This window comes from Equus przewalskii, chromosome 4, assembly GCF_037783145.1.
Source record: "Equus przewalskii isolate Varuska chromosome 4, EquPr2, whole genome shotgun sequence".
NCBI lineage: Eukaryota > Metazoa > Chordata > Mammalia > Perissodactyla > Equidae > Equus > Equus przewalskii.
This window is the reverse complement of record NC_091834.1, coordinates 100,559,685-100,585,505: the sequence shown is the minus strand read 5'-3', so window position 1 is coordinate 100,585,505 and position 25,821 is coordinate 100,559,685. Positions and strand designations below refer to the sequence as shown.

General features: G+C 37.3%; 1 protein-coding gene across 4 annotated transcripts in view; it reads right to left on the bottom strand.

Moving 5' to 3' along the window:
- CUL1 (cullin 1) overlaps positions 1-25,821 on the bottom strand; it is a 113,452-nt gene that overhangs the window by 33,068 nt on the left and 54,563 nt on the right. For all 4 annotated transcript variants that reach the window (XM_070618020.1, XM_070618019.1, XM_070618018.1 and 1 more), the window contains exons 3-8: positions 12,897-13,071; positions 10,616-10,783; positions 6,643-6,693; positions 6,336-6,426; positions 5,191-5,354; positions 261-423 (exon numbers count right to left, since the gene is read on the bottom strand). In XM_070618020.1, the coding sequence (XP_070474121.1) occupies positions 261-423; positions 5,191-5,354; positions 6,336-6,426; positions 6,643-6,693; positions 10,616-10,783; positions 12,897-13,071 (812 nt within the window). The remainder of the gene's footprint in view (positions 1-260; positions 424-5,190; positions 5,355-6,335; positions 6,427-6,642; positions 6,694-10,615; positions 10,784-12,896; positions 13,072-25,821) is intronic.

Genomic DNA, 25,821 nt, shown 5'->3' with positions numbered 1-25,821 from the left:
TGGTTACTAGACTTGTCATGGTGATCATTTCACAATGTATATAAATGTCAACTCACCATGTTGTATAACTGAAACTAATACAATGCTGAATGTCAACTATACTTCAACTAAAAAAGGGAACATACACACACTCATACGTTAATCTTTTAAAAAAATGACTGATGTTGGTAATGGTGGTAACTCTGAGTCTAGAATTTCAAACAATTTCAAAAGTGCAGACTGTAATAACTATCTACACATTTTGAGTCTTAGTGGCTCACCTTCATTTTTGTCAGCATCCAATAAATTCTGAAATTCTGTGTGGAAAATTTCCAGATGTTTCTCAATGAGCACTTGTTCACACTTCCTTGCTAATTCATCTTGTGTGCTCTCATGAAGATAGACCTGAACTCTTCGTTGCTCTTCTAGCAGACGAGCCTCCGCCTGCAGGAATTAATTCAAGTGAATGGTTTGCATTTGTTTTTTAAAGAATTGCTATGTGAATAATGGCAAATTAAACTCACAAACCTGCTCTAATAAAATATTATTAAGAAAAAAAGGGTTGGCAAATGCCAACCATATTTAAGTGGTCACTGATGTGTTCCATTTTCTCTGCAATATACATTTCCGTTTCCAACTCCTCTTTAAACGACTGGGCAAGGTTATCATTATTAGCAGTTCAAATGTCTTTACACCAACTTTCCTCCTTTGGATATGTGGTATTTCCCCTTTTGGAAGTAATATCCCTATGTGACACTGAGAAACCTATGGATCCTCTCCTACACGGATGCCAAGGTAAGAACCACTGCTTTTGACTGAAAGCTACTTGAAGTCAAGAGTCACATAAATATATTCCCTAAAATGACCACATGAAAATAGTTATTAGTAATTAGACTTTTCTTTAAAAACAATTTCAAAGAAAAACATTATGTTCTTCTCTTGCCAATCATTGAATAAGTACCTCTGAAATCTACCAGATTATTTATGCTTCTCAATTTCTTACATTTCCCTTGAAAACAAAGATACAATGTAACAGAGCAGTAAAATGAATAAAAGTCAGTCTATTTTACAGTATATCACCAGAAACACATGTGGGGTGAAGCATCGCCAAGGAACCGCTAAACTATCAAAGCAAGGAAGAAATTTCACCGATCACCTCAAACTGTTCAGTGATCTGAACAAAGAGAGAAGACCTCTATTTTGTATTGTAAAAATGCCAATACTCCCCAAAATGATTTTAAAATTTGGTATAACTTTGGAGAACGCTAGAAGAATTCAACAGGAAGAATAAACATCCAAGAGCCAAGAAAACATAAAATTAAAAAATGACCAGGCAGGACCTGTGCTGTCATGAATTACTAACAATGGCACAATTGTTTAAACAACGGAAGTTAGACCCTTATTGTATATTCTAAATAGAGTTAAAAGTGGACAACAAAATAAACTTGGAAAATATCTGCAGAATGTATCAAAAGGTGAATATCCTTAATATATAATGATCTCTGAAAAATCAATAAGCATCTCTAAATAAAAACATGGAACAGAAAAAGGAATAGACAATTTAGAAATGAAATATAAAAATCTGAAGCTTCTGATAAGTAATGAGTTCAAATTATAGCGTATTTGGTTAATGGAATACTATTATCCAATAAAATACGTACATATAAAATATGTTAATATAACAAATTAGCGGAAAAAAAAAACCAGTTTAAAAAGAAACCTATACATTATTCTAATTTGGTTTTATATACATAAACAGAGCCCCAAGCTTACCGGTTTATGTTATTTGTACTTTCCAGAAAGTCTACAATTAATGTGTATTTTTTTTTCCATATTACAAAGTTATTTTAAAAAACAGTATGAGATCTTTATATGCTTTAACTCGGGAGTTCTAAGTTAAGAAACTGCTGCTTCATATTTAATGTTTCATAGAGCCCGACACCTCAAGAACTAAAGCTGATGAAATACAGCACATGCAAACGAAAAAGCACCACTTTTTCTAAGTTGCACCTGCTTCCTGGAAGAACATAATCACCTTGGGCCATAAAAACTCGCCTTCTCTTAAAAACTTTGCTTTCTCCTACAATAAACTTTCACCCCTTCTCAGATGAAGGTTAAGGCTTTGGTGTCACTGCTGAGTCATTCTCTAGGGGAGCAATGGCTTTCCAGCTCTTGTCCTAGAAAAAGTAGTAGCATTCTACAGACCCTTCCTACAGGAACCGAGAGGGGAAGGAAGAGCAAACTGGTACCTAAGTGATTACAAAACATTAAAGGTCAGCAGGGGGCCGCCACGGTGGCCAGTGGGGTTCGCCAGTTCAGATCCCGGGTGTGGACCTACACACCACTTGTCAAGCCAGGCTGTGGAAGGTGTCCCACATATAAAGTAGAGGAAGATGGGTGTGGATGTTAGCTCAGGGCCAGTCTTCCTCAAAAAAACAAAATAAAATAAAAGGTCAGCAGGGCTTCAGTCATAGCTTATTTTATATACAGGTAAAGAAACTAAGGTCCCAGGTCTCGCATCATTAGGTTTTAGAGGAAGGACAGCCATTTACATTCTTTGCAGATCTGAAGTCAAATAAGCTCTTGATCATCACTTGGCAGATAATTGTATTACAGCACCAAGATCAAATTTAAAATGACCAAATAAAATTAAGCAATTAAAGATTCTATTAATTCTATTAGGATCAGTTCACAATGAAAACACACACCAAAAAACTAAGCAAACTAATGAAGTAAGGTGTATTTTCAAGTTTTTTTTAATGACTTAGAAACCTAGAACCGTCATACGCATTTCTGTAACTCGGACTCGGCCCAATCACGTAAGGCAGTCAGATGCGTTAAAACACTAATGTGGGGCAGGGTTGTTCACTCACTGAAGCCATCCGTAGAAGGAGAAGCCAGAGATTCTCGAATGTTTCCACTAAAATATTCCTAACAACACAGAAAAGGGGACACAGACCCCCAGGGAATTCGCACCTCTAGCCCCAACTGGCTGCTCAAAGTAGAATATTTCTTGAAGGCTCATGTTTTATCTCAATATTGTTCATGAGTTTGTATTCTACTTCCTGATAGAATATTTTAATATAAACATAATTCCTCAAGTTATTGAATAAAATGTGCCACCTTTTATCCTATGGTTTTGCATATTCTCAAGCATATACTGAAGGTTCTGAACCATGTATGTGTGTAATATCAAACACATATCATGTTTGGTTTCTGCCAAGCACCAAATATATGTCATATCTAATAATCAAAAATTATTATCCCCATTTTACAGAGAGGAAACTGAGGGACAGAAGGTGGTGGTCAATCTCCCAGTAAATGGTGGAGTGGGGATTAAGACTAGACTCAAAGTCCAGTTTGAGATGCAAGGCAACGGGTAAGAGGAGAATTGTTCACATGGTTAAATTCCAACTTCACGTTTACAGGTTCTCTGCATTATGGACTTCCAGAATGTGATGGAAGTCATGTTTGTAAGACTAAACTGCATTCGGGCCAAACCTCCAACCCCCAGAAAGGAATCCCCTCTAAGAGAACCAGGATGCAGCGAGCAGTCTGCTCCCATGAAGGCAGGGCTCATGCTGGGCTGACAACATCCAGGCCACTGGAAATCTTTGCTCCTCAAGTTGCCCTTGGTCCCAGGCCTGATTTTAAAGCCAGATTTCCCCGCTTTGGGAATCACTATGTAGCTCTGGCCTAAAAAGCTGGTTTTGTCGCAGCAGAGTACCACCACATTCCTCAGCGTGGAGAACTGAGACAACCGCGATTCATAAGGAGTCTGTTACACGAAGAGGCTCGCCCCACTCTTGTGAATGCGTACCCTGACAAAAGGCTCCACTTTCAAAACAAAGAACCACCACACATTATAGAGTCCAATAAAAGATATTTACGAAAACTACACTGCCAAACTAAAAGATGAAATGAAAGTCAATGCTAAGACTCAAAACAGATTATGTTTCAAAAGTCCATTTGTGAGGCAGCCATTTGAAACTGCAAATGAGCTGGTTAGGTTCCAGGTCGGCATACAAAAGCTAACTCAACCCATAAACATACATAAAGAACTACTACTATGGCAAGTGTAATACTTGGGAAGGGTTCCATTTTTAAGTTCAGAGATACCAGAAATTCGTTTGTCAAGAACTTACAACTTCAAGCTCCTGAGGCCCAGGTATCGTCACCATCTCCTATGGGAAAACGCCTGGGAACATCACAAACAAATTGGGCAGGACTTCCTCTACGGGTTAGAGAGGGGAGCTGCCGCTCTTACTCAGCTAACTCACTGGCCTTCCATCTCAGCACACGGAAAAATGACTCTGCAGGCCACTTGCTCTCCAAGCGGAGAGAGAAAAAACAGCGAAGAAGGTGTCACTACAGTCAGCCCCAGCTCCCCTGGAAGCTCCCCGCACACCTCAGTCAGGGGTCAGCAAGCTGCTGCCTGTGGGCCAAACCCCGCCTGCTTGGATGCCGCCACGGCTGCTTCTGCACCACCGCGGCAGAGTGGCACCGCCGCAACAGAGACCACAGAGCGACAGAGCGCGCCAAGTCTCAAATACTGACTATCTGGCCCTTCATCGAAAAGGCTGACTGACTCCTGCCCTAGGTCACTGCTCAGAGCACAAGTTCAGGAGACCTGTATTCCCAAGGAAGGGAACAAAAAATAATTACACCAGAACTTTGTTCTAACATCACTCAGTGCAGAAAAAGACACGTGATACAGAGCTCAACCCTGGATCTTCTCCTGGACTAGGGTTTAGCCCGGCAGTTTCAGAAGGACCTCTCCTCTAATACAGACTTGAAGGCTGTGCTTACAGATTGTTAGGGGATGTTTCAGAAGCAAAAAAACAAAAGCTTGAAGTTTGCAAATTTGATGATATTTGTTTCTTAAAAACTTATTTTCTCATTGACATAAGACTGCAGCTCCCATTAGACACAGATATACCTTCTGGGACAGACAGTTCAATACGAAAGTCAAACAGCTATTACGGCTACACCGTTAGAGCAGTGACGAGAACACTGAGCCAAGGTTATCAGATTGATTTATACAGCCCCTTGGTGAACTGAGAGAAGCAACCGCACCGGCTACAGACACGGTAAGATAACACTGCCCAAGAAGTGACCTGTGAAGACAGGTGCACACACTAAAAAAATAATTCATTTGAGTGGCAGTAACTATTTTAACTTTCTACTTATAAGCACTATATTCAAGCTTACCTTTTTCATATATTCGGTCACCGGGTTCTGCTGCAAGAATTCAGTACTCTCTCTGGTATAAAATCTCTCTGTGTCAGCCAAAAACTGAGATTCAAAGGATTCTTTATACACTGTTAACGTAGGGCCCTTTGCAAATGCATCATCTTCATTCAGCCCCAATTCCACTAGAAATAAACAGGAGCTACATTTTAATTATCCTATTTTTTGTTATATTTTATAGAATATACTTAGGTGTAGTATTCAGTTTAAATTATGCTTAAAAGATAAACATGAAATGGCAGAGCATAAGGTAAATCTGTTATTCACTAGTATTAAAGTATACTGTTTTGATGAAAGAAAAAAATCTAAGACACATAAAAGCAAGTGACTGTGACCCATGGCCAGGCACGCTTCAAAGTTATCATGAAGTTCATTTAGAGAACCTTCATATTTCTAAAAACTCAAACGTAACAAAAATGATGAATTTTAAACTTTCAAAGAAATACGATACTTCCTAAGTTTTTAAAACACTGTTTATTACTTTATTGGTTTCTCAAATCTCAAATTTTCAAGCTGATATGGATTTCTGGTTATCATTCAGCTCCATTAATGACATGCTATCATATTATATATCCAGTAATTCAGTATGAGAGCAGAAAAGAAAATAATTCAAATGTCTATTCCTTCCAAATTTCCATAAGGCACCAAGATGAAACAATTTTTATGATGGGTAAAACCAAATAGAATTACACTAACTTCAAGAGAACTATGAGGACCTTTGTAAATGCTACCAATATTCTTGATAATATTAAAATATCTGGGGCCGGCCCCCTGGCCGAGTGGTTAAGTTCACGTGCTCTGCTTTGGCAGCCTGGGTTCGCCAGTTCGAGTCCTGGGCGTGGACCTGCACACTGCTCATCAAGCCATGCTGTGGTGGCATCCCACGCAGAGGAACCATTCTAGTTCCTACAACTAGGATATACAGCTATGTACTGGGGCTTTGGGGAGGGGGAAAAAACAAACAGGAAGACTGGCAACAGATGTTAGCTCAGGGCCAACCTCCTAAAAAAAAAAGAAAAAAAAATCTGAAAGTGACTCTGTTGCAGCATTGTTATGACTGCCATTTGATATGAAAAGTCTGACTAAATTAAACGGAAATTGTTTACCGTAAGACTGTACAACTCCACTTATCAGTCTTGTATTGATGGTTTCACCATTTCTTTCCTTTTCAATCAGTTTTAAAACAGCATTTGTTACCTTTAGAAAAGATACAGGAAAAAGATATGTACATTTCAGACCAGAGTATGTATGACATTACTACATATCTCTTAAACATTTAAAAATCCATTAAATAATGCAAGATGAGAGATATTCTTAGGACAGTCCAAAGGAGTGAGGAAGACAATGGATACAAAAAGGAATCTGGAAGGGGTTTTAGAAGGAAAATATGCACACACTCACGCAGGTAGGTACCTGTTTATTTAATGGCCTGAACAGACAATCTCGCCACGTCACCAATGCAAGCTGGATGAAAAGAAAAAAGGAATAATATAAAATGTCTATACTTTTACTGCCCTTCCAAGACTGAAGGAAATAGCCCGAATCCCAGATTATATTTACTGATGTTTCTAGATTATAACTAGTAAGACTCTATCATGATGAACTCAGAAAGCCACTCTCGTAACAACTTCAAGAGGTATTAAAGTACAATTTTTATCAGTTCACATTTTAATAGTTAAGATAAAAATAAAATTTGGATTTTACAAGAACATACATATCAGCTTAAGGGGCAACAGTGGATTCAATCTATAAAGTTTTCCCTGGCCCAATTTTTGATCTAACACACTTAATGAAGATAATCCCACTCACCATCATGGTTTTCTAATACTCAGTAACATAAAGAACAGACCATAAAAATCTAACAAGTTCTGTATGGTGATTGTGGTGATTTATGTTTCATAGATATATTCCACTGTAAATGCATCAAACTGGACACTTTAAATGATGCAGTGTATTATACACAAATTATTCAAATTTCCCACTTTACTTGTATTCACATGTGGGTATACATGTGTGACGCATTTTCTAGTTTTTTAAACTTCCCCCAGAGGTTATATCAGAAAATTACTATAAAAATGCTCTCCTGGGCTGGCCCAGTGGTGCAGTGGTGAAGATCAAGTGCTCCACTTTGGTGGCCTGGGGTTTGCGGGTTTGGATCCTGGGCATGGACCTATATACACCGCTGATAAAGCCACGCTGTGGTGACGTCCCACATACAAAATAGAGAGAGATTGGCACAGATGTTAGCTCAGCGACAATCTTCCTCAAGCAAAAAGGAAGATTGGCAACAGATGTTAGCTCAGGGCCAATCTTCCTCGTCAAAAAAATGGGGAGTGGGGCACACTCCCTATAAGAGATATGCTATAATTCATACATGATTTTTAACCTGTTTGTTGATTCATTTAAAGCAAAATTCAAATTTATAACAAATTTAACACTCAAATACAACTGTTGAGAAAATCATTTAAACATAAATGCTCTCAGTCTTATTTTTTCCAACTTTACCATAGATAAACTTAGGTTTATATAAGATATATATTTCTGAAAAGATTATATGTAAACTTAATTTTATATAATGAACTTTCACTGGGTGGCATTTCTACCAAAAACAAGAGACAGCATGAAAGCGATATTTAGGAGAAAAAAATACATATATATTTCTAAAGATTTTATTTTTCCTTTTTCTCCCAAAGCCTCCCCCGGTACATCGGTGTGTATTTTCAGTTGTGGGTCCTTCTAGTTGTGGCATGTGGGATGCAGCCTCAGCATGGCCTGATGAGCAGTGCCACGTCCACGCCCAGGATCTGAACCAGCAAAACCCTGCACCTCCACAGCAGAGCACAGGAACTTAACCACTCAGCCACAGGGCTGGCCCTGAGAAAAATATTTTTAATAAAGCATAAACAAAGTATACTCAAGTCTAATATTAGAATAAAAATAAGATTTCAGAATTAGAAACCACGATATCCAAAAAGATGCTGGAAGGGAAGAGTCTCATGTTTCAGGAGAAATGTAACCCCAGGGGGACTGTTTTGAAAATAACTTCCTGTGCAAAGTCTCTGGTTGCTCTTCTCTTCTGACTTCGGACCCCTTTACCGCAGGAGTGAGGCAGTAGGAAAAATGCAATGCCGCGGCCATGAACGTCTAGTAAAGACACACTACATCTTTATAAGTATTACTTTTTTCCAAACAGTTTTCTAAATTAAGACAGTCACAGACAGACCTAATTTGAGTCTGGATAATTTGTCACCTTGAAGGAAGAAAGGAAGAAGAGCCAGGTAAGAGAAGAAAGTAGGACCAAAGGCAAACCAGAAAGTTCAGAGGAACAGAACCAGGGAAAAAAGCTCGCTGAGGTATTTTAATACATCAATAACTGAATCAATTTATGTCTTCTGGTTGACTTGAAAGGAAATCAACAACTTTCTATAATTAAAAAGGGAGAAAGAATTATTAGGAAAAAAGTAAAACTTTATATGTCGTGACAAATCATCCCCATCTTCTGGAGATTCTGGAAAACACAATGAGAGATCATGTGCAAGAACTGTTGCACTGTGTTCCCTCATATCTGAACTTCAAACAAATTCCACAGGCTCACTGGAAGAGCACGGAGAGGAAACACTGTTTCTAGATAGGAGTACTAATTGGCTTTTGCTAAAATTTATGGCTGCTTATTTTATTTCCAAACAGTAACCACAGCATTTAAGGATGTAGAAGGTATGAATTTTGAAAGCAAATAAGAAAATAAAAACAGGTGAATCTTGAAAAACATACTCTGTACAGTATACTTGCACTTCTTTATATTTTCTTTAACTGTTATTGAATATAATACACAAAAAGTTAAAAAACTGTAATGATTTTTAGGAGTCTGTGATGTTTTTATAGGGTATAGATGGTGTTTTAGATCGAGTGGGCTGCCAAGAAGAAATCAACCAAAATCATGCTGATTCCAACCCTGACAACTAGCAGTCTCAAGAAAGCATTGATAAGTGGAAAAGAAAAGGGGAAGTAGAAAAGGCTCAAATCAAAACACTAAACCTAGAAAGTTTTGTTAAAACTATCTAACAAAGTACCATTATGAAGCAATAACAGTTTGGTATAGGAGCTGAGCCATATAAATGATAAAAATTTGTCACGCATCTATAATACATTATGCTTTTCTTTTAATTAAGTTTGTCAAAAGTGAAGCAACAAAGTATTGTTATTAGAGCAACATTCTTGGACATGGAGATAAACTCATTATGCAGAACCTGACATTTTAACACCACTGCTTCAAAAAGGGTACTGTCTGTGGATCTGATGGCCCATTATTGAACAGACAGACCATTCTCTTGTTCTGAGGCCTCCCTTAATTGCTTTACAACACTGGTTCTCAAACCTGACCTTGCATCAGAATCACCTGGAGGGTTTGCTAAAACACAGACTGCTGGGCCTCAACTCCAGAATTTCTAATTCAGTCAGTCTAGGCTGAAGCCCAATAACTTGCATTTCTTTTTTCTTTTCTTTTTTTTTTTTTGAGGAAGTTTTGCCCTGAGCTAACTACTGCCAGTCCTCCTCTTTTTACTGAGGAAGACTGGCCCTGAGCTAACATCCATGCCCATCTTCCTCTACCTTATATGTGGGACGCCTACCACAGCATGGCGTGCCAAGCGATGTCATGTCCGCACCCAGGATTCGAACAGGTGAACCCCGGGCTGCCGAGAAGCGCAATGTGCAAGCTTAACCGCTGCGCCACCAGGCCGGCCCCATAACTTGCATTTCTAACAAGTTTCCGGGTGACAACAATGCTGCAGGTCTGGGGACCACACTTTGAAAACCAATGTGCCTAGAAAAAGCTTCTTTGACCGAAGAAACATATTAACGAAGGTGATTTAACAGTTCAAATTTTGCCTTTCAAAGTCTATTTTCACGGAGTCTAAAAAAACCCTCAACTTTAAACCCCACAGATATCATGACTCATAATGTAAATCCGTAAAGTGAGAGGGTAGAACAGCCCTCTTCTTGAACAGTTTCCCAGACCACAAAGGGCCACGAGGGCCCATCACCGAGGCTTGTCTCAGGGAAGGTGGCGCTGCCAGGACACAGGACTTTCAGTGCTAAAACTGGGACAGCTCCAGGCGAAACCTGATGGCTGGTCAGAGAACTGAAGAAGACACTTTCAAGTAAGTAAATGCAGAAGTGGGTAGCTTGTATTTTAGAACTCCAATTTACTCATCCTTCTCCTTTATTGCCACAAAATATTTAAGGGTCTGATTCACTGATAAATTAAATCAAAGGAAATTAGCATACAATTCTGAAAATAGCTTAATATTTGCCTAGATCTCCTTACTGAAAGGATGATGTATCACGAAGAAAATACACATAAGAAAGGGGTTTAAAAAAATCTTACAGAATAGATTTCATATATTCCTTTCCGTCCTTCATCACATTCACGGCGCACCCAATGTCTATTGAGGTAGGCACAAATTCCATTCAGCACTTTGCTGGAAAATCGATAATCTTCCCACTGCTGAGTGTAGAACTTCAGTACACTCTCATCCATCAAATCTTCTCCGTCCTAAAAGCAAGTTACCAAAGCTTTAAGATGGCTACTCGCCACATGATAAAGACAAAACTGAACTAAAACAAATCTATTACATTAAAATTCATTGATGTGTATTCTAGATGCATTCTTTATTCTGTATACAAAACACACTCATTACGAATTCTCACAAGAATATAGCTCGTGAGGATTAGACTAAAGAGAGACTTTAATAAAAATTCTTTCAACTCAAACTGGAACTTTTTTCATGGTATTAAAAATGCATATATGCTCACAAAAAGAACCTGAACTTTCAGAATTTAAGGGTAATTCCTTTTTATTAACAAATAAGAAATTTACCTCAAAATCATCCTTATTTTTGATATTTTCTGTTAAAAAATTAATGAAAATGTCCTATTAACAATTTAGATTGTGGGGCCAATACTATCAGATCCTTAACGCATCCTCTTCCTTCATTAAATTTACTTAAAATTATAAAAATTTGAAGTTTTGTGGTAATCAGTTGCATTTTTGTAAAAATAAATAAGTGTAATGGCACAGTATTTCTTCTTTAACAAGACCTCAAGAGAAAAAAGTGCATTTACCACAACAATTTTTACTGAGATTTCCACAACTTAAACCACAAATTTTTATTTGAAGGGAACTAACGACGTTTTTTCTCATATTAATGACATCTACAAAGTAGGCACCCTTTGACAACTGCCCATGAGGAAACTGCAGGATGGGAACCAGGCAGCAGCAGGAAAGACTAAAGCTGCTGCCGGGAAGGAGGCAGGGAGGCAGGTGCTCCTCCCTCCTGGTGCTCAGGGCCTGGCGAGCCCGGCACGCTTCCGCCTCTGCGTCTTCAACTGCAGCCTAAGAAGCCTCAACAGAACTGAAGCGTGATCAACACGCAAGAGATCCACAAGCCATATGAAAACCTGATTATCTTGATTCAACCAAATCTTTGTTCATTTAACTTTCAATAATAAGAAATGAACTATGAAGCGTACAGCTCAGCTATTCCAGATTATAGTATATGACCTTTTTTAAAATGCAAAAATATCAATGATAGCATAGCTATCAATACTTTGACACAACACAATATACAGTTCCTCACTATAATACTAAAGAATAATGAATTCCAATGCTCACTTTACAAAGTACTGTGAATAAAATATGAAGGACACAGTGGCTTCAGCAAGACATTCTGTTTAGGGGACGTGAGAATGATACTATCTTAGTGACAATTTGTGGTCAAGTGACTGCAGTCTGTTAGACTGATTTTAAGTTTCCAAATACCCTGTAAAACATATTAAGAAAAACAATTTTGGAGCATGCTGGAATTTTTGCCTGTTATCTGTATAAATCAAAAATCTCTGAAATATATACACAGCGCAAATTTCCCAGGGTAGAGAGTATAGATGTCTTCACTCACTCTATATAATATGTGTTGCACCAGGTGAAGGAGCCCTTGCCCATCCTGTGGCTGAATGGAAGGCATCACTCTGCCTTTGCTACAGAGGATGGAGACTGAGGAAGAAAAACGCAGAAGATGAAGGGGAAAAACTCCATCGCTGCCCAAGAGAAAGGCTCAGAGCAGGAGGAACCCACATTCGAAGGCAATGGATGTTCGTAGTGAAACCCATCCTAGCCAAGGGCACAATTTCATCATAGTTCTGAAATACACTACATGACCATGTGTACAAGGCAAGATTATATCAGAAAAATATGATTACCAACGGCTGGATAACCTTATGATCATTTACACATTTTGATACAGAACAGCACACTACGTTCAAAATAAAATATAGGTAATTTGAATTCATAATAATATGCTTTAAATTAAAAGGTTCACTCATTCCTAACAACCAAATACAAAATGGTTAGTAATTTAAGGAAAGTACTCTTAGGATGTGAGGTTATCAAAAACTTCTAACCTAACAAATAAAAACCAGAATACGGTTTATGGAGGTTTCATCCTCATAAGAGGCTAAAGACTAAGCAAGAGCAAAACCTATTCACGCACGTGGCAATGTCAACATGAACAAATGACAGTGAAAGACTGAGCATTTAAGTTAGAATCATTATTTTACTACTTTTTTTACATTCTATTATAAACGCTCAGGATACGTATAAAATGTCTTACCTTAAGAAGATTTGTCAAGTAATTCTTCAAAAATTCTTTAAGTCGTTTGTATAATTCCAAGCCAACAAACTGAGCTCCCCCAGGTGTCTGTCCCTTCTTTGATTTAGAAGGAGGGACGCCAGCCCCTCGCGCTTGGTTTGACTGGTGAACACTTGTGCAGTAGTTATAAACGTGACTTGGAGAAAAGTTAAGGAAATCAATGTGCATTATCAACGTCAACAGTGACTGATACAAACATATTTTCTTATAAAATATTTCAGGATCAATGTTTCCAATGTATCAGCAAAACCTGTTAAAACTACAGTGGAAAAAAGATCCCATTCACATACCAATAAAGCTCAACGTCAACCAGCCCCATTCACAAGCTCGTCCGCAGGCCTGGAGAGCAGGCAGCCCGAGGAGGATGGAACATTCTGCAGGAAGGTCATTAAGAAAACACTGGCTCTTCTAGATCATCTAATGCGTTTACCTTGTGGAAAATTATCCTGAGAGTGTATCAGAAGGCATGAAAAGAATTGGGAACTGGTACTAAGGAAAGGTTGCAAATGAAAAGAAAAAAGCAATTACCTATTTTAGGAAAAACCAAAAGCTGTAACCATAGTCTATTATGATGCTTAGCTATGAATATTTCCAAAGCACTCATTATAAATATCAAAACAACCAAGTTTACTTTTAAAAATTATTTATAAATGGATTTAAACAAAGCTACACTTTGAGCATGAAGTACAAAAAGCAGAAGAAATGGCAGTGCCAGAGACCAAGGCCTCTTGCTACAATGGAAAGTCACAGATGTCTAAAACTGATCAATCACAAAAGCGCAGAGCACAGGCGCTACTGAGAAGGACAGAGATGTGTAACGAACAGAAGAAACGGCTAAGGACTAACGTCTGAAACAGCTGCCTCTGGGGAGGGGGCGGTACAGAGAAAGGGGAAACGGGCCAACAAGGCAGAGAACCACTCTATTTTGTTATAAACTTTAATACTATTTCAGTTTACCTGCATTTATTTCACTTTGATAAAATTAAGAGAAAGACTGATTCAGACAAAGATCAATAAAATATTCTGGTGTATTTAAGAAGTTACTATACAAAGATATTTCAAGTCAGTGGGTAAAAACAGATTATTCAATAAATGGCATTATGGCAAGAGGTGATTTAAAAAAATATTCCATATTCCAAAATATATTACAAATGGACTAAGAATAAAATTTACAAACTGAAACCATAAAACCAAGAAAATACATATGAACATTTCCCTGATCTCATGCTGGAGAAGACCTTTCTAAGCAAGTCATATAAATATTTAATCTGAAATTCTGAAAATATTTTAGTAAAAAATCTTTGACAAAGAGTTACTATCTTTAATAAACTATGGTAATTTAAAACAATATGAAAAAACTAATCTCTATAGAAACACGGTCAAAGTATTCCAACAGAAAATGCAAAGGCTAAAGGAAGTGCATATTAGTACCCAAAAACCTGAAAAAAAATCCTCAACCTCAGTAGTAATGAAAGAACTATGCCTTAAAACAATGAATCACCTTAAGTATTTCTAACAAATGTAGAGAGAATCGCAGATCACAATACACAGCGAACTCTTGTAAACTCAGGATCCAGCTTGGACAAATCCTACTGTATTCCCACACCTGTCTCATTCCATCCCAATCTTCCCCTCAACTTTTTACAAAATGAAACAGTGTGCTTTATAACTGACACGCTATGTACTCCTCCCTAGTCCCACTCCTCCTTTTTCCTAGGGGCAAATATCTCCATGACTTGGTGTATATCATTCCTGTGACTATGTTTATATTTTACTGTGTAACTACATACCAAGTTATTTTGCATGTTTTCAAATTTTAGATTACACAAATTGTAATCACCATTGTAACTGTAATTATAGTAGGTTGTACATTTGCTTCTGCCATTTGATCTGATAACATTTGAGACAGCTACAGCTGTATGTAATGTGCTGTATAATAGAGATTTAGAATAATTTATCCATTCTCTCGTTGATATGCCCTGCTAGTGATCATTTTGGTGGATCCCAATTTTTGGCATGATTCCACTCTATTTTTCTTTTAAATCTGATCTTTACATTGAGGTTTCTAATCCACCTGGAGTAAACTTGTATATAATATGAAGAAGAGTAATTTTCTATTTCTCTTCATAGATAATGAATGGTTCACAGACAACACAGTAAATGGTCTATCCTTTCCCCACTATACATATTGCTACTTCTAGAAAACTGTCCACATCAGTGAAGTTTTCAAGTATACTGCCCAGTTGTCTTCTCTTTAGAAAAAAAAAAAAAAACCCTGCTTAATTGTCCTCTTATTTATTTTAAATATTTTTTTATGATTAATTTTGCCAGAGGCTTGTCTATTAGTCTTTTTAAAGAATCAGTATAGGATTTATTAATTTTCACCACTATCTTTCTGGGTTTTTTTGCTGAGGAAGATTTGCCCTGAGGTAACATCTGTGCCAGTCCTCCTCTGTTTCTTTGCATGTGGGACGCCTCCACAGCACAGTTGGTGAGTAGAGTTAGTCTGCACCAGGGATCCAAACCCACGAACCTGAGTGCCGAAGCGGAGTGTGCACAACTTTAGCCACTCGGCCCTGGGGCTGGGCCCTATTTGTGTTCTTTTTAATTTGCTTCTTTCTTCACATTTGTTCTCTTTCTATAAATGCTTGTTTTGATTGATTAGTTTGTAATTTCTCCTCTTTGTTCTTTTTAACATAAGTATTTAAAACTACAGATTTTCTGCTCCACACCACTTAGGCTGCATCACCTAAGTCTAATATGTATTTTCCTTATTCAGTTATATTTTCTTTTTTCCATTATTAGTTCTCTTGATTAAGAATAATTTAGAATTTTTAAGGTTTACAAAGTATTTTTTTTAACTTAATAAATCCCTTAATTTCATTTTAAAATTAATCAATGTTATCCTTTTGATACAGTTTCTTTAAAATGTGATAAGGATTTGTAGCTGAATATGTGATTTTTTTTCCCTGAGGAAGATTTGCCCTGAGGCAACATGTGTTGCCAATCTTCTTCTTTTTGTGTGTGAGACACTGCCACAGCACAGCCACTGACAGATGAGTGGTGTAGGTCCCCATCTGGGAACCGCACCCAGGCCACCTAAGTGGAGCACACCGAACTTAACCACTAGGCCACTGGGGCTGGTCCTCTGGTGATTTTCTTTACATGTCCTTGAAAAGAATGTCCATTCTCTAACTGTTAGATACAGGGACCCTTTAGAGCAAACTGATCAATTCTGTTGTTTGAATCTTCTATACTGTTAGTGATTTGTCTGTTTATTAATTACTGAGAAATTTTTATTGAAATTGCCCGAATTATGGCTTTGTCAATTTCTCTTAAATTCTCTAAAATATTTCATATATTTTGAGGCCCTGTTAACAGTTATGCAAATTTGGAATTATATTCCCGGGGAATTGTTCTTTTGATCATTAGGAAGTAACCGTGTTTATTCCTAACAATAGTGCCTTTGAAATCTATCACATATGATGTTAACATGGTTATTCCTCTTTTGATTAGAATTTACTTTAAATACCTATACTCCGCCTCTTTACTTTCAACTTTATGTCTCTGTTTTGGTGTGTCTACTGTAAACCATCACAGCAAAATTCATTAAAAAAAAATTGAGTCTGATAGGCAAGTTTGGTTTTAAGATTATATTGTTTTATATTGCTATTTGGATTAATTTCTACCATCTTATTTTGCATTTTCTATTTTAGTTCTTTTTCTCCATGCTTCTTTTCTCCCCTTCTTTTAGATCAATAATTTCCTTGTTCCACTGTAGCTCTTTTATTATGTTGGAGTTATACGTTTTATTTGTATTCTTGCAATAGTTACCTTCAAATTTGACATGCATATTTTGCCTTTCACCAATTATGGTAAATTCTCAGGTAATCTCCTCTCTAAACATTTCTGATCTCCTTTCTATTTTCTTCCAGTTTTTCTACTACATGTATGCTGAATATTTTCATGTCACCTCCCATATCAATTTATATCTTCAGTTATTTTTCCATCACTTTACCTTTGTTAAACTTTCTAATTTTTCTTGATTTACCATTTGGCTAAGTGATTCTCTTTCAGCTGTGTCAAATTTGCTGTTTAATGATTTCATTTTACATTTGTAGAATTTCCCTGTTTCTTTTTAAAATGTCTTTTCTTCCAGTGTTTTGCTCCTTTATATTTCTGTTGCTTTTATGTCACTGACTGTTTCTGACAAACTTAAGAGATGTTCTCTAACGAGACCTTTGTGTTAAGTTCCTGAGGCTCTAATTCTGCAGTTTGTTCTATGTGCTGACTTGTTCTGGTGGACTCTCCCCTCCGCTTTGTAACTTTTTTTATAACCACTCATTTTCAGAGGAGTTTTCACATTAATTTCCCAGCTTGGGGAAATCTCCCAACAAGCTGGCAATACAAACTAAAACCCCAAACACACCCAAGGTGACAAATTCTCATGACAGACTTTCCCCACTCCTCTCACATCCAGAACTCAGCTCAAACCACTGTCCTAGTTGCGTCCCTGGGAGAGTGGGTCGATTGTGTCCCAGTTCGCCTTATCACTAAAGACTCCCATGGAAATGGCAGCTCCACCCCTCTCCTTGCCCAGGCACAAGGCTGTCTCCTTTTCTGTGTGGCCTCTGTCTTCCAGCCCACCCTTCATACCCAAATCCACAAGCTGCCACACAGAGGCTCATAATTTTTACCTAGCATCCAGTTCTAGGTGTTTGGTTCGAGAGAATTTTTTAGGTTATCTAGTTCACCTGACTAGTTACTTGGCAATATATTAATCTCCAACTATTAAATTAACAAAGGTCTTTAAAAAAAAAAAACAATTAAACTCATAATAGCCAAAATGCAGGAAAATGGGAGCTTCTATCCGTTAGGGGACAGAGTGTACACTGTTACAATTTTTCTGGAATAAAATATGGAAATATTCAAAAGCCTTAAAGTGCATTCTTTTTGATACAGCAATTATACTCATAAGCATTTATCACAGAGAAATTATCATGGAAATACACAAATACTTAGCTAGCAAACTATCATAGCAATGCTCACAATGGCAAAGAACTTGTAACAATCTATTCATCAAACACAGGGAATTACTAAACACATTGCTTGAGGCATCTGAGGACACAGTATGCAGCTTTTAAGAACGTCATAGAATATAGAGTGGTTATAAAAACTGCAATATATTTACCAAATTTCATCTAAGACACCAATTATAATACGTATCATTACTCTAAGTACCATCAAGAAAAGAAAATGCTGAGGCAGCCCAGTGGCGTAGTGGTTAAGTTCACCCGCTTTGCTTTGGCTGTCCAGGGTTAGCGCGTTTCCTTTGGCAGTCCAGGGTTCGTGGGTTCCGATGCTGAGTGCAGACCTACATACTGCTCATCAAGCCAAGCTGTGGCGGTGTCCCACATACAAAACAGAGGAAGACTGGCACAGATGTTAGCTCAGGGACAATCTTCCTCAAGCAAAAAAAAATACTAATAATAAAGAAAAGCAAATGCTGCCAATTAAAATATGACATGATGTATTCTTAGATGGAATTTTTCTATTTACTAAGTGATTAGCAGTTTAGACTTAAAAAGATCTATCATGACACTCTCATAAGTAGATAAAGGAAAGTTAAATCAATTGGTTAAGACATTCCTAAAAGGTTACATAGTCTCACTTCTGAATCTTTATGACTCCCGTCCTGTCCTCTGGACCACTAAGTGTGTGAGCACTGCCTAAGAGCAGGCCACAGCTGATGACAGGATTTTCTTCTAACTTGCTCCCAACCATTTTGTAAGTTTTCATCCTGAGCTTGGTTGATATCAAAAGGTTTTTTCTTTTGGGGTAGATTCTTCAAACGGTCCTTAAATGGTTTGCTGACAGAAAGAATATGGGGGCAGTCAAGTTTGCACAGGTGCAGTAATGACAACCGTGCCCTGACACCTGACGAACTAATGTACTCTGTCACTCACTTGAGGATGCACTCAGCCCGAGAATCAATTAACTGTGGTACGTTCATAGACCGATACGGAGAAACGATAAAAAGACATGAATAATGAAGAGAGTAACTGAGAAAATAGGATTTTAGTATGGTTCTTTTTAGACATGTAGATAAAAGCTTACGTATCTGTCCAGACATTAACAGCCACTACTTCTAGAGAGCAGGGCTGGCGGCATTTTTAAAAACTTTTTAACCAGAGTTCTTTCTTCTTTACCAAGTATTTTTTGTAGACGAAAGGCCAGTGCACAGAACACACTCTCTTCCCACCATTACTTCCTCCCAACCTCAGCTCCTCAAAGAGGACCCTGTCGACAGAATGCAAGGAACCCGGGCTTCACAGAAAAGACCAAAGGCACGATTTTAATGGAAGGGAAACCTCTTAAAAGCCATTTTAAAGTTTCTACCCAGAGCTTAACTCCAGTCATTCCCAAATTAGCATCACCCTCACCATTACCCAAGCAGGCATGGAAAGCATTAAGACAGTAGTGGCTAGAGATCTTAGAGGTTAGAAGATTTCCTGCTTTACAAAATTTAGGTTTTCTTCTATCAACTTATGCCTAAGTTAGATGAAATAATGCACAAGAACTTATAGCAAGAGCGCTGTGATCCGCCCCTCCTCAGCCACAGCAGCAACCACCTTTAACTGTGTCCCGACTTTATTCATTGTTCAGGCGGACTTGCATGTCTCTCGCCCATTGTTCAGGTGGATGTGCATGTATCTTGAAATCATATGAACTGTTCTTTGACTAGTCAACTTTGCATAAGTTACTGACTTCTGCTGACAGAAAATACACCTCATTTCCACCCCTACCTCCGCTCTGCCCTCATCTCAGTCTTCATGTCACTGTGGAGCCTGTATTAGTTGCTGCTGAAACTTTCAGTTACACTTAAACTTTGGTTCTGCTGCTAAAACCAAAGTAACCACATTTCTGGCAGATAGCAACTATAAGCTGGAAAAAATATAAAAGCAACTGTCTGAAAGCACCAAAGCAAGGCTTATACTGAAGGTATCCTAGTCCTAAAAGAAGGGAACAGCAAAATCCAATATTGCTGACATAAAAACAAACAGGGAAATGAGACATTCTCAAGAGGAGAGAGAATCAACAGAGACCAACCTGGAGATAACCCAAACGTGGAATTAGGAGACAGAGTTTAAAGCAATTATTAGAGCTATACTCAAAGATACATGGGAAAATATGCTAATAAATGAAAATTGCAGTAAAAACAACAGAAACTATGAAAAAACCGAAATAAAAAATTCTGGAACTAAAATACATTATTATCTAGAATAAATTCTTTATTGGATGGGCTTGACAGCAAAATGGAGATAAGAGTCATGAAGACAGACCAACAAAAATGATCAATTCTGAAGAAGAGGGAGAGGAAAAAAAAGAAAAACCTACTGAAAACCAAAGGGGAGAAAAGGGAGAAAAAGTCTTGGAAACAGACAGGGAAAAGTTACTCGTAACATACAGGGAAAGAATTCAAATAAGCACTAACTTTCCACGAGAAACTACAAAGGCCAGAAGACAGCAGAATAACATCTTTAAATGTTGGAGGAAAAAAACCCCAACAATTCAAAATTCTTTATCCGGTGAAAATATTCTTGAGAAATAAAGGGGAAATAAAGGTATTTTCAGATAAACTAAAACTAAGGGACTTTACATAGTACAGACATGCATTTTAGGGGAAGGGAACTGACACTAGATTCCACCAATCTTGGGTCTTCAGAAAGGAAGGAAGAGCATCAGAAATAGTAAATAGCTGGGTAAATATAAAAGACTATGTTTCTCAATTCTTTAACATACAAAGGGTGGTTTAAAATCAAAAGCTAGAATATTGTGCTGTGGGTTTTACAACACACGTAGCTGTAACCTGAAGGAGGGGGAGGGGACAGTAAACGGAGCTCTACAGCTACAAGGCTTCCACATTTTCTGTGACCTCACACAATATTACTTTAAGCAGCATGCTAAAATAGAAAAAAAGGATGTACACTGCGATCCCTAGAGCAGTAACACACACACAGACACATGGCACAGAAGCCTAGCTAAAAAGCCAACAAATATGTTAAAAAGCAATTCTGGAAAATTTCAAATAATCCAAAAGAAGGGAGGAAAGCAGGAGTGAAGAAGTTTTTTTAATTTAGTTTTTTTTTTTTTTAAAGATTGGCACCTGCGCTAACATCTGTTGCTGCTTTCTTTTTTCTTCTTCTCCTCCCCAAAGCCCCCTAGTACATAGTTGTATATTCTAGTTGTAGGTCCTTCTGCTTGTGCTATGTGGGACACTGCCTCAGCATGGCTTGATGAGTGCTGGCAGGTCCACGCCCAGGATCCGAACTGGTAAAACTCCAGGCCACCGAAGTAGAGTGCGTGAACTTAACCACTTGGCCACGGGGCCGGCCCCAGAAATTTTTTTAAGGGGCAGAAAAAAATGATAAAATCGTAGGCCTAAAATCAACCTGTTAACACTTATAATAAATGTTAATAGACTAAAATCTGCAAACAAAAGGCAGAGAGGATCAGAAGAGACAAAATACCAAGACCACTCTATATGCTGTTACAAGAGACAATTTAAATATGAAAACAGGTTGAAAATAAATGGAGAGAAAAAGATCATCATGCAAACACTAAGCATAAGAAGGCTGAAAAGGATATAACAATGCCAGATAAAACGGACTTCAAGAAAACAAAATATTACCAAAGAGGGGCATTTCATAATACTAAAAGGGTCACTTTACTAAAAAGACAATCTATAAATGTAACAGAGCTTCAAAATACATCAAGTAAAATTTAACAGAATTAAAGGGAGAAGGAGATAATTCCACAATCATGAGATTTTAACATTTTTCTCTCAGCAACTAGACCAAGAGGACAGAAAGAAATCAACTGTGACATAGATGACCCAATAACGCCATCAATCACTTCACCTAATTCTAGATATTGGTAAACTGTCTCTCTGGAAGAAAAAAAGAAAGAAGCCCTGATGTGTAGCCTTTGCAGCTATCAGGATAAAATGCTCCCACCCTGGCCGATTTCAAGCTCCCAACATTACATTCTGAACAGGGAGCTGAGGAGAGAGGTGCAAAATCATCTCCTACAAGCTGATACGATCCTGCTCCAGTGCACCACTTTCTGCACCCAACAAATGCACATTCTTTCCAACAGCACATGGTACGCTCACCAAATAGGCTACTCAAATGGCCCTCAACAGACTTGAAAGGACTGAAATCACAGAGTTTGTTCTCTGACCAAAATGGAATTCAACTAGAAATCCGTAACAATGAGCTACCCTGGAAAACTCCAAATATTTCTAATTAAACAACACATTTCTATAAAATCCAAGGGTCAAAGAAGAAATAACAAGGAAAATTATGTTTTGAACTAAATGATAATGAAAATACAACATACTAAAATTTGTGAAATGAAGCTAAAAATCCTTACAAATAAATTTATACCTTTAAATACTTACATTAGAAAAGGCAGGAGGACAATATTATTAGGATGGCGATACTCCCCAAATTGATCTACAGATTCAATGCAACCCCTATCAGAATCCCAGGTGACTTCTTTGTAGGAAGTGACAAGCTAATTCTAAAATTCATACGGAATTGCAAGTGACCCAAAACAATCTTGAAAAAAAAAAAAATTGGAGAATTTATACTTCATAATTTCAAATCTTACAAAACTACAGTAATCAGGACAGTGAGGAATGGCATAGGATAGACATATAGTTCAATGGAACAGAACTGAGAATCCAGAAATAAACCCATGCGTCTACGGACAACTGATTTTTGACCAAAGTGCCAAGACCATTCGATGGGGAAAAAATGGTCTTTCAACAAATGGTGCTCGGACAACTAGACAGCCACATGCAAACGAATGAAGTTGGACCTCCTAGCTCATACTATATATAAAAATTAACTCAAAATGGATCCAAGACCCAAATGTAAGAGCCAAAACTATGAAACTCTTATAAGAAAATATAAGAGTAAATTTCAGGATCTTGGATTTGGCAAGGGATTTTTAGATATTCACCAAAGGCATAAGCAACCAAAGAAAAAATAACTGAATTAGACTTTGTTAAAATTTAGAACTTGTGCGTGTCAAAGAATACAATTAAGAAAATAAAGAACTCTTACAACTCAATAATAAAAATTCAACCCAATTAAAAAATGGGCAAAGGATCTGAAGAGACATTTCTCTAAGGAAGGTATAAAAATCATCAACAGACACATCATTAGTCAAAAGGGAAATACAAATCAAAGCCACAATGAGATACCACTTCATACCCAATAGGATGTTTAGAATCAAAAAATCAAATAATAAGTACTGGTCAGGATGTGAAGAAATTACCAACTGCTGGTGGGCAAGTGAAATGGTACAGCCACTTTGGGAAACAGTCTGGCAGTGCTGCAAATGGTTAAACATAGAGCTACCATCTTACCCAGAAATTCCACTCCTAGGTAACTACCCAAGAGAAATGAAAACACACATTCATACAAAAACTTACTCACAAATGTTTAGAGTAGCACTATTCACAAGAGTGAAAAGGTGGAAACAACACACTGGCCATCAATTGACAAATGGATAAACAAAATATGGTGTGTCCGTAGTGGAATGTTATTTGGCCACAAAAATCAATGAAACAACGCTATAAGATGGATGAAGCTTGAAAATATCATGGTAAGTGGAAAATTCCAGTCACAAAACATCGTGTGTATTAGTCTACTCAGGCTGCCATAACAAAATACCACACTGAGTGGCTTACACAACAGAAATTTATTTTCCCACAGTTCTGGAGGCCAGAAGTCCAAGATCAAGGTGCCATCAGGGTTGGTTTCTGGTGAGGACTCTCTTCCTAGTATCTCTTCCTCTTCCTATAAGGACACCAATCCTATAGGATTAGGGACCCATCTTATGACTTTGTTAAATCTTAATTATTGCCCCAAAGGCCTCATCTCCAAATACTACAAAATTGGGGCGAGGGCTTCAACATATGAATTTTGGGTGCTTAAAGTTCAGTCTGTAACACCATATATTATATGATTCCATTTATACGAAATGTTCAGAATAGACAAATCTGTGGAGATAGAAAGTAGACTAGTAAGGGGTGGAGGGAATAAGGGGGTGATAGCCAAAGAATACAGGGTTTCTTTTGGAGATGATGAAAATGTCCTAAAATTGAATGTAGTGATGGTTGAACATATCTGTGAATATACTAAAACCATTGAAATGTACACTTTAAATGGATGAATCGTATGGCATGTGAATTATATCTCAATAAAACTGTTATTTAAAAAAGTCAATGTAATCTCAATTGTAATCCCTGCAGTTTTTAGCACAGAAACTGACAAGATGAAAATAAAATTTAGAGAGAAAGGCAAAGCATCTAGAATAGTCAAAATAACCTTGTGGGAGGGAGAGGAGAGGAGAACAAAGTTGGATGACTCATACTACCTGACTTCAAGAGTTTTCATAATGCCACAATAATTCAGAAATCACAAAAAACAAAAACACCAACCAATATCCCAAATGAACACAGATATAAAAATACTTCACAAAATATACACAAATCAAACTACTAATTTCTTCAGGATGGATGTAGGTCAATGATGATTCTAAAAATAGAACTATACGTTTATATATTGCCATTTAATTTTCACAAAGGCATCAAATAAACCCATTCGAGAAACATATTTTCAACAAATGATGCTGGAATAATTGGAGAGCCACACAGAGGAAAATTAACCTCAAGTCCTATCTCACACCATACACAAAAGTTAATTCAAGATGATCATACACCTCAAGGTAAAAGCCAGAACCACAAAGCTTCAAGAGGAAAATACAGTATCCTTGTTATCTAAGCAAAGGTTTCTTGTAAGTCACAGAAGACAGCTATAAAAGAAAAATCTAACAGATAAATTAGGTTTCCTCAAAATAAAAATATCTGCTCACCCAAAGGCACCATTAAGAAAAAGAATAGCAAGCCTCAGATTGGGAGAAAATAATAGGAAAACATTATCTGACAAAACACTAGTATCCTAAATATATAAAGAACTCCTACAACAGAATAAGAAGTACATTAATCCAAAAATGGGGGGGGAGAGGAGCAAAAGATTCAGATACTTTAACAAATGGTCAACTAGCACATGAAAAGGGACTCAGCATCATTAATCATTAGGGAAATGCAATAAAATCATCAGACCCCCACAAGAATGGCTAAAATTAAAAAGACTGACATACTATGTATGGGAAAAATTGTGGAACCACCAGATCTTTTCTCAAACATTGCTCATATGAGTTCAGAATGGTACAGCCACTTTGGAAAAACAGCTTGTCAATTTCTTATAAAGTTAAACACACTATTACCATACAATCCAGCAATCTCATTGCTATGTATTTACCTAAGAGAGATGAAAACATTATGCCCACAAAAAGATCTGCACTTGGATGTTCATAGTAGCTTTATTCATTATAGCCAAAAACTGGAAACAGTCTAGGTATCTATCATTAGAAGAATGAATAAAGAAACTGTGATATTCGTACAATGGAATATTACTCCGCAATAAAAACGGACACACTATTGATACTCACAATAATATGGACAAATCTCAAAAACATCCTGAGTTCAAGCAGCGTTACACGAAGGAGTAAATACTCTATACTTTCCTTTAGACCAAGTTCTAGCACAGACCAAACTAAACTATGGTGGTTGCCTTGAGGGAAGCCAAGTTTAACCGGGAAGCATAAAGCAATTTTGTGTGGTGATGATAATGTTCTATATCTTGGTAGGGCTTTGTGTAACACAGGGAAATAAGCTAGACAAAATTTATATAATGGAAACTATAAACAAATATCAAACTTTGATGATGTACATGCTTAAGTATTTAGG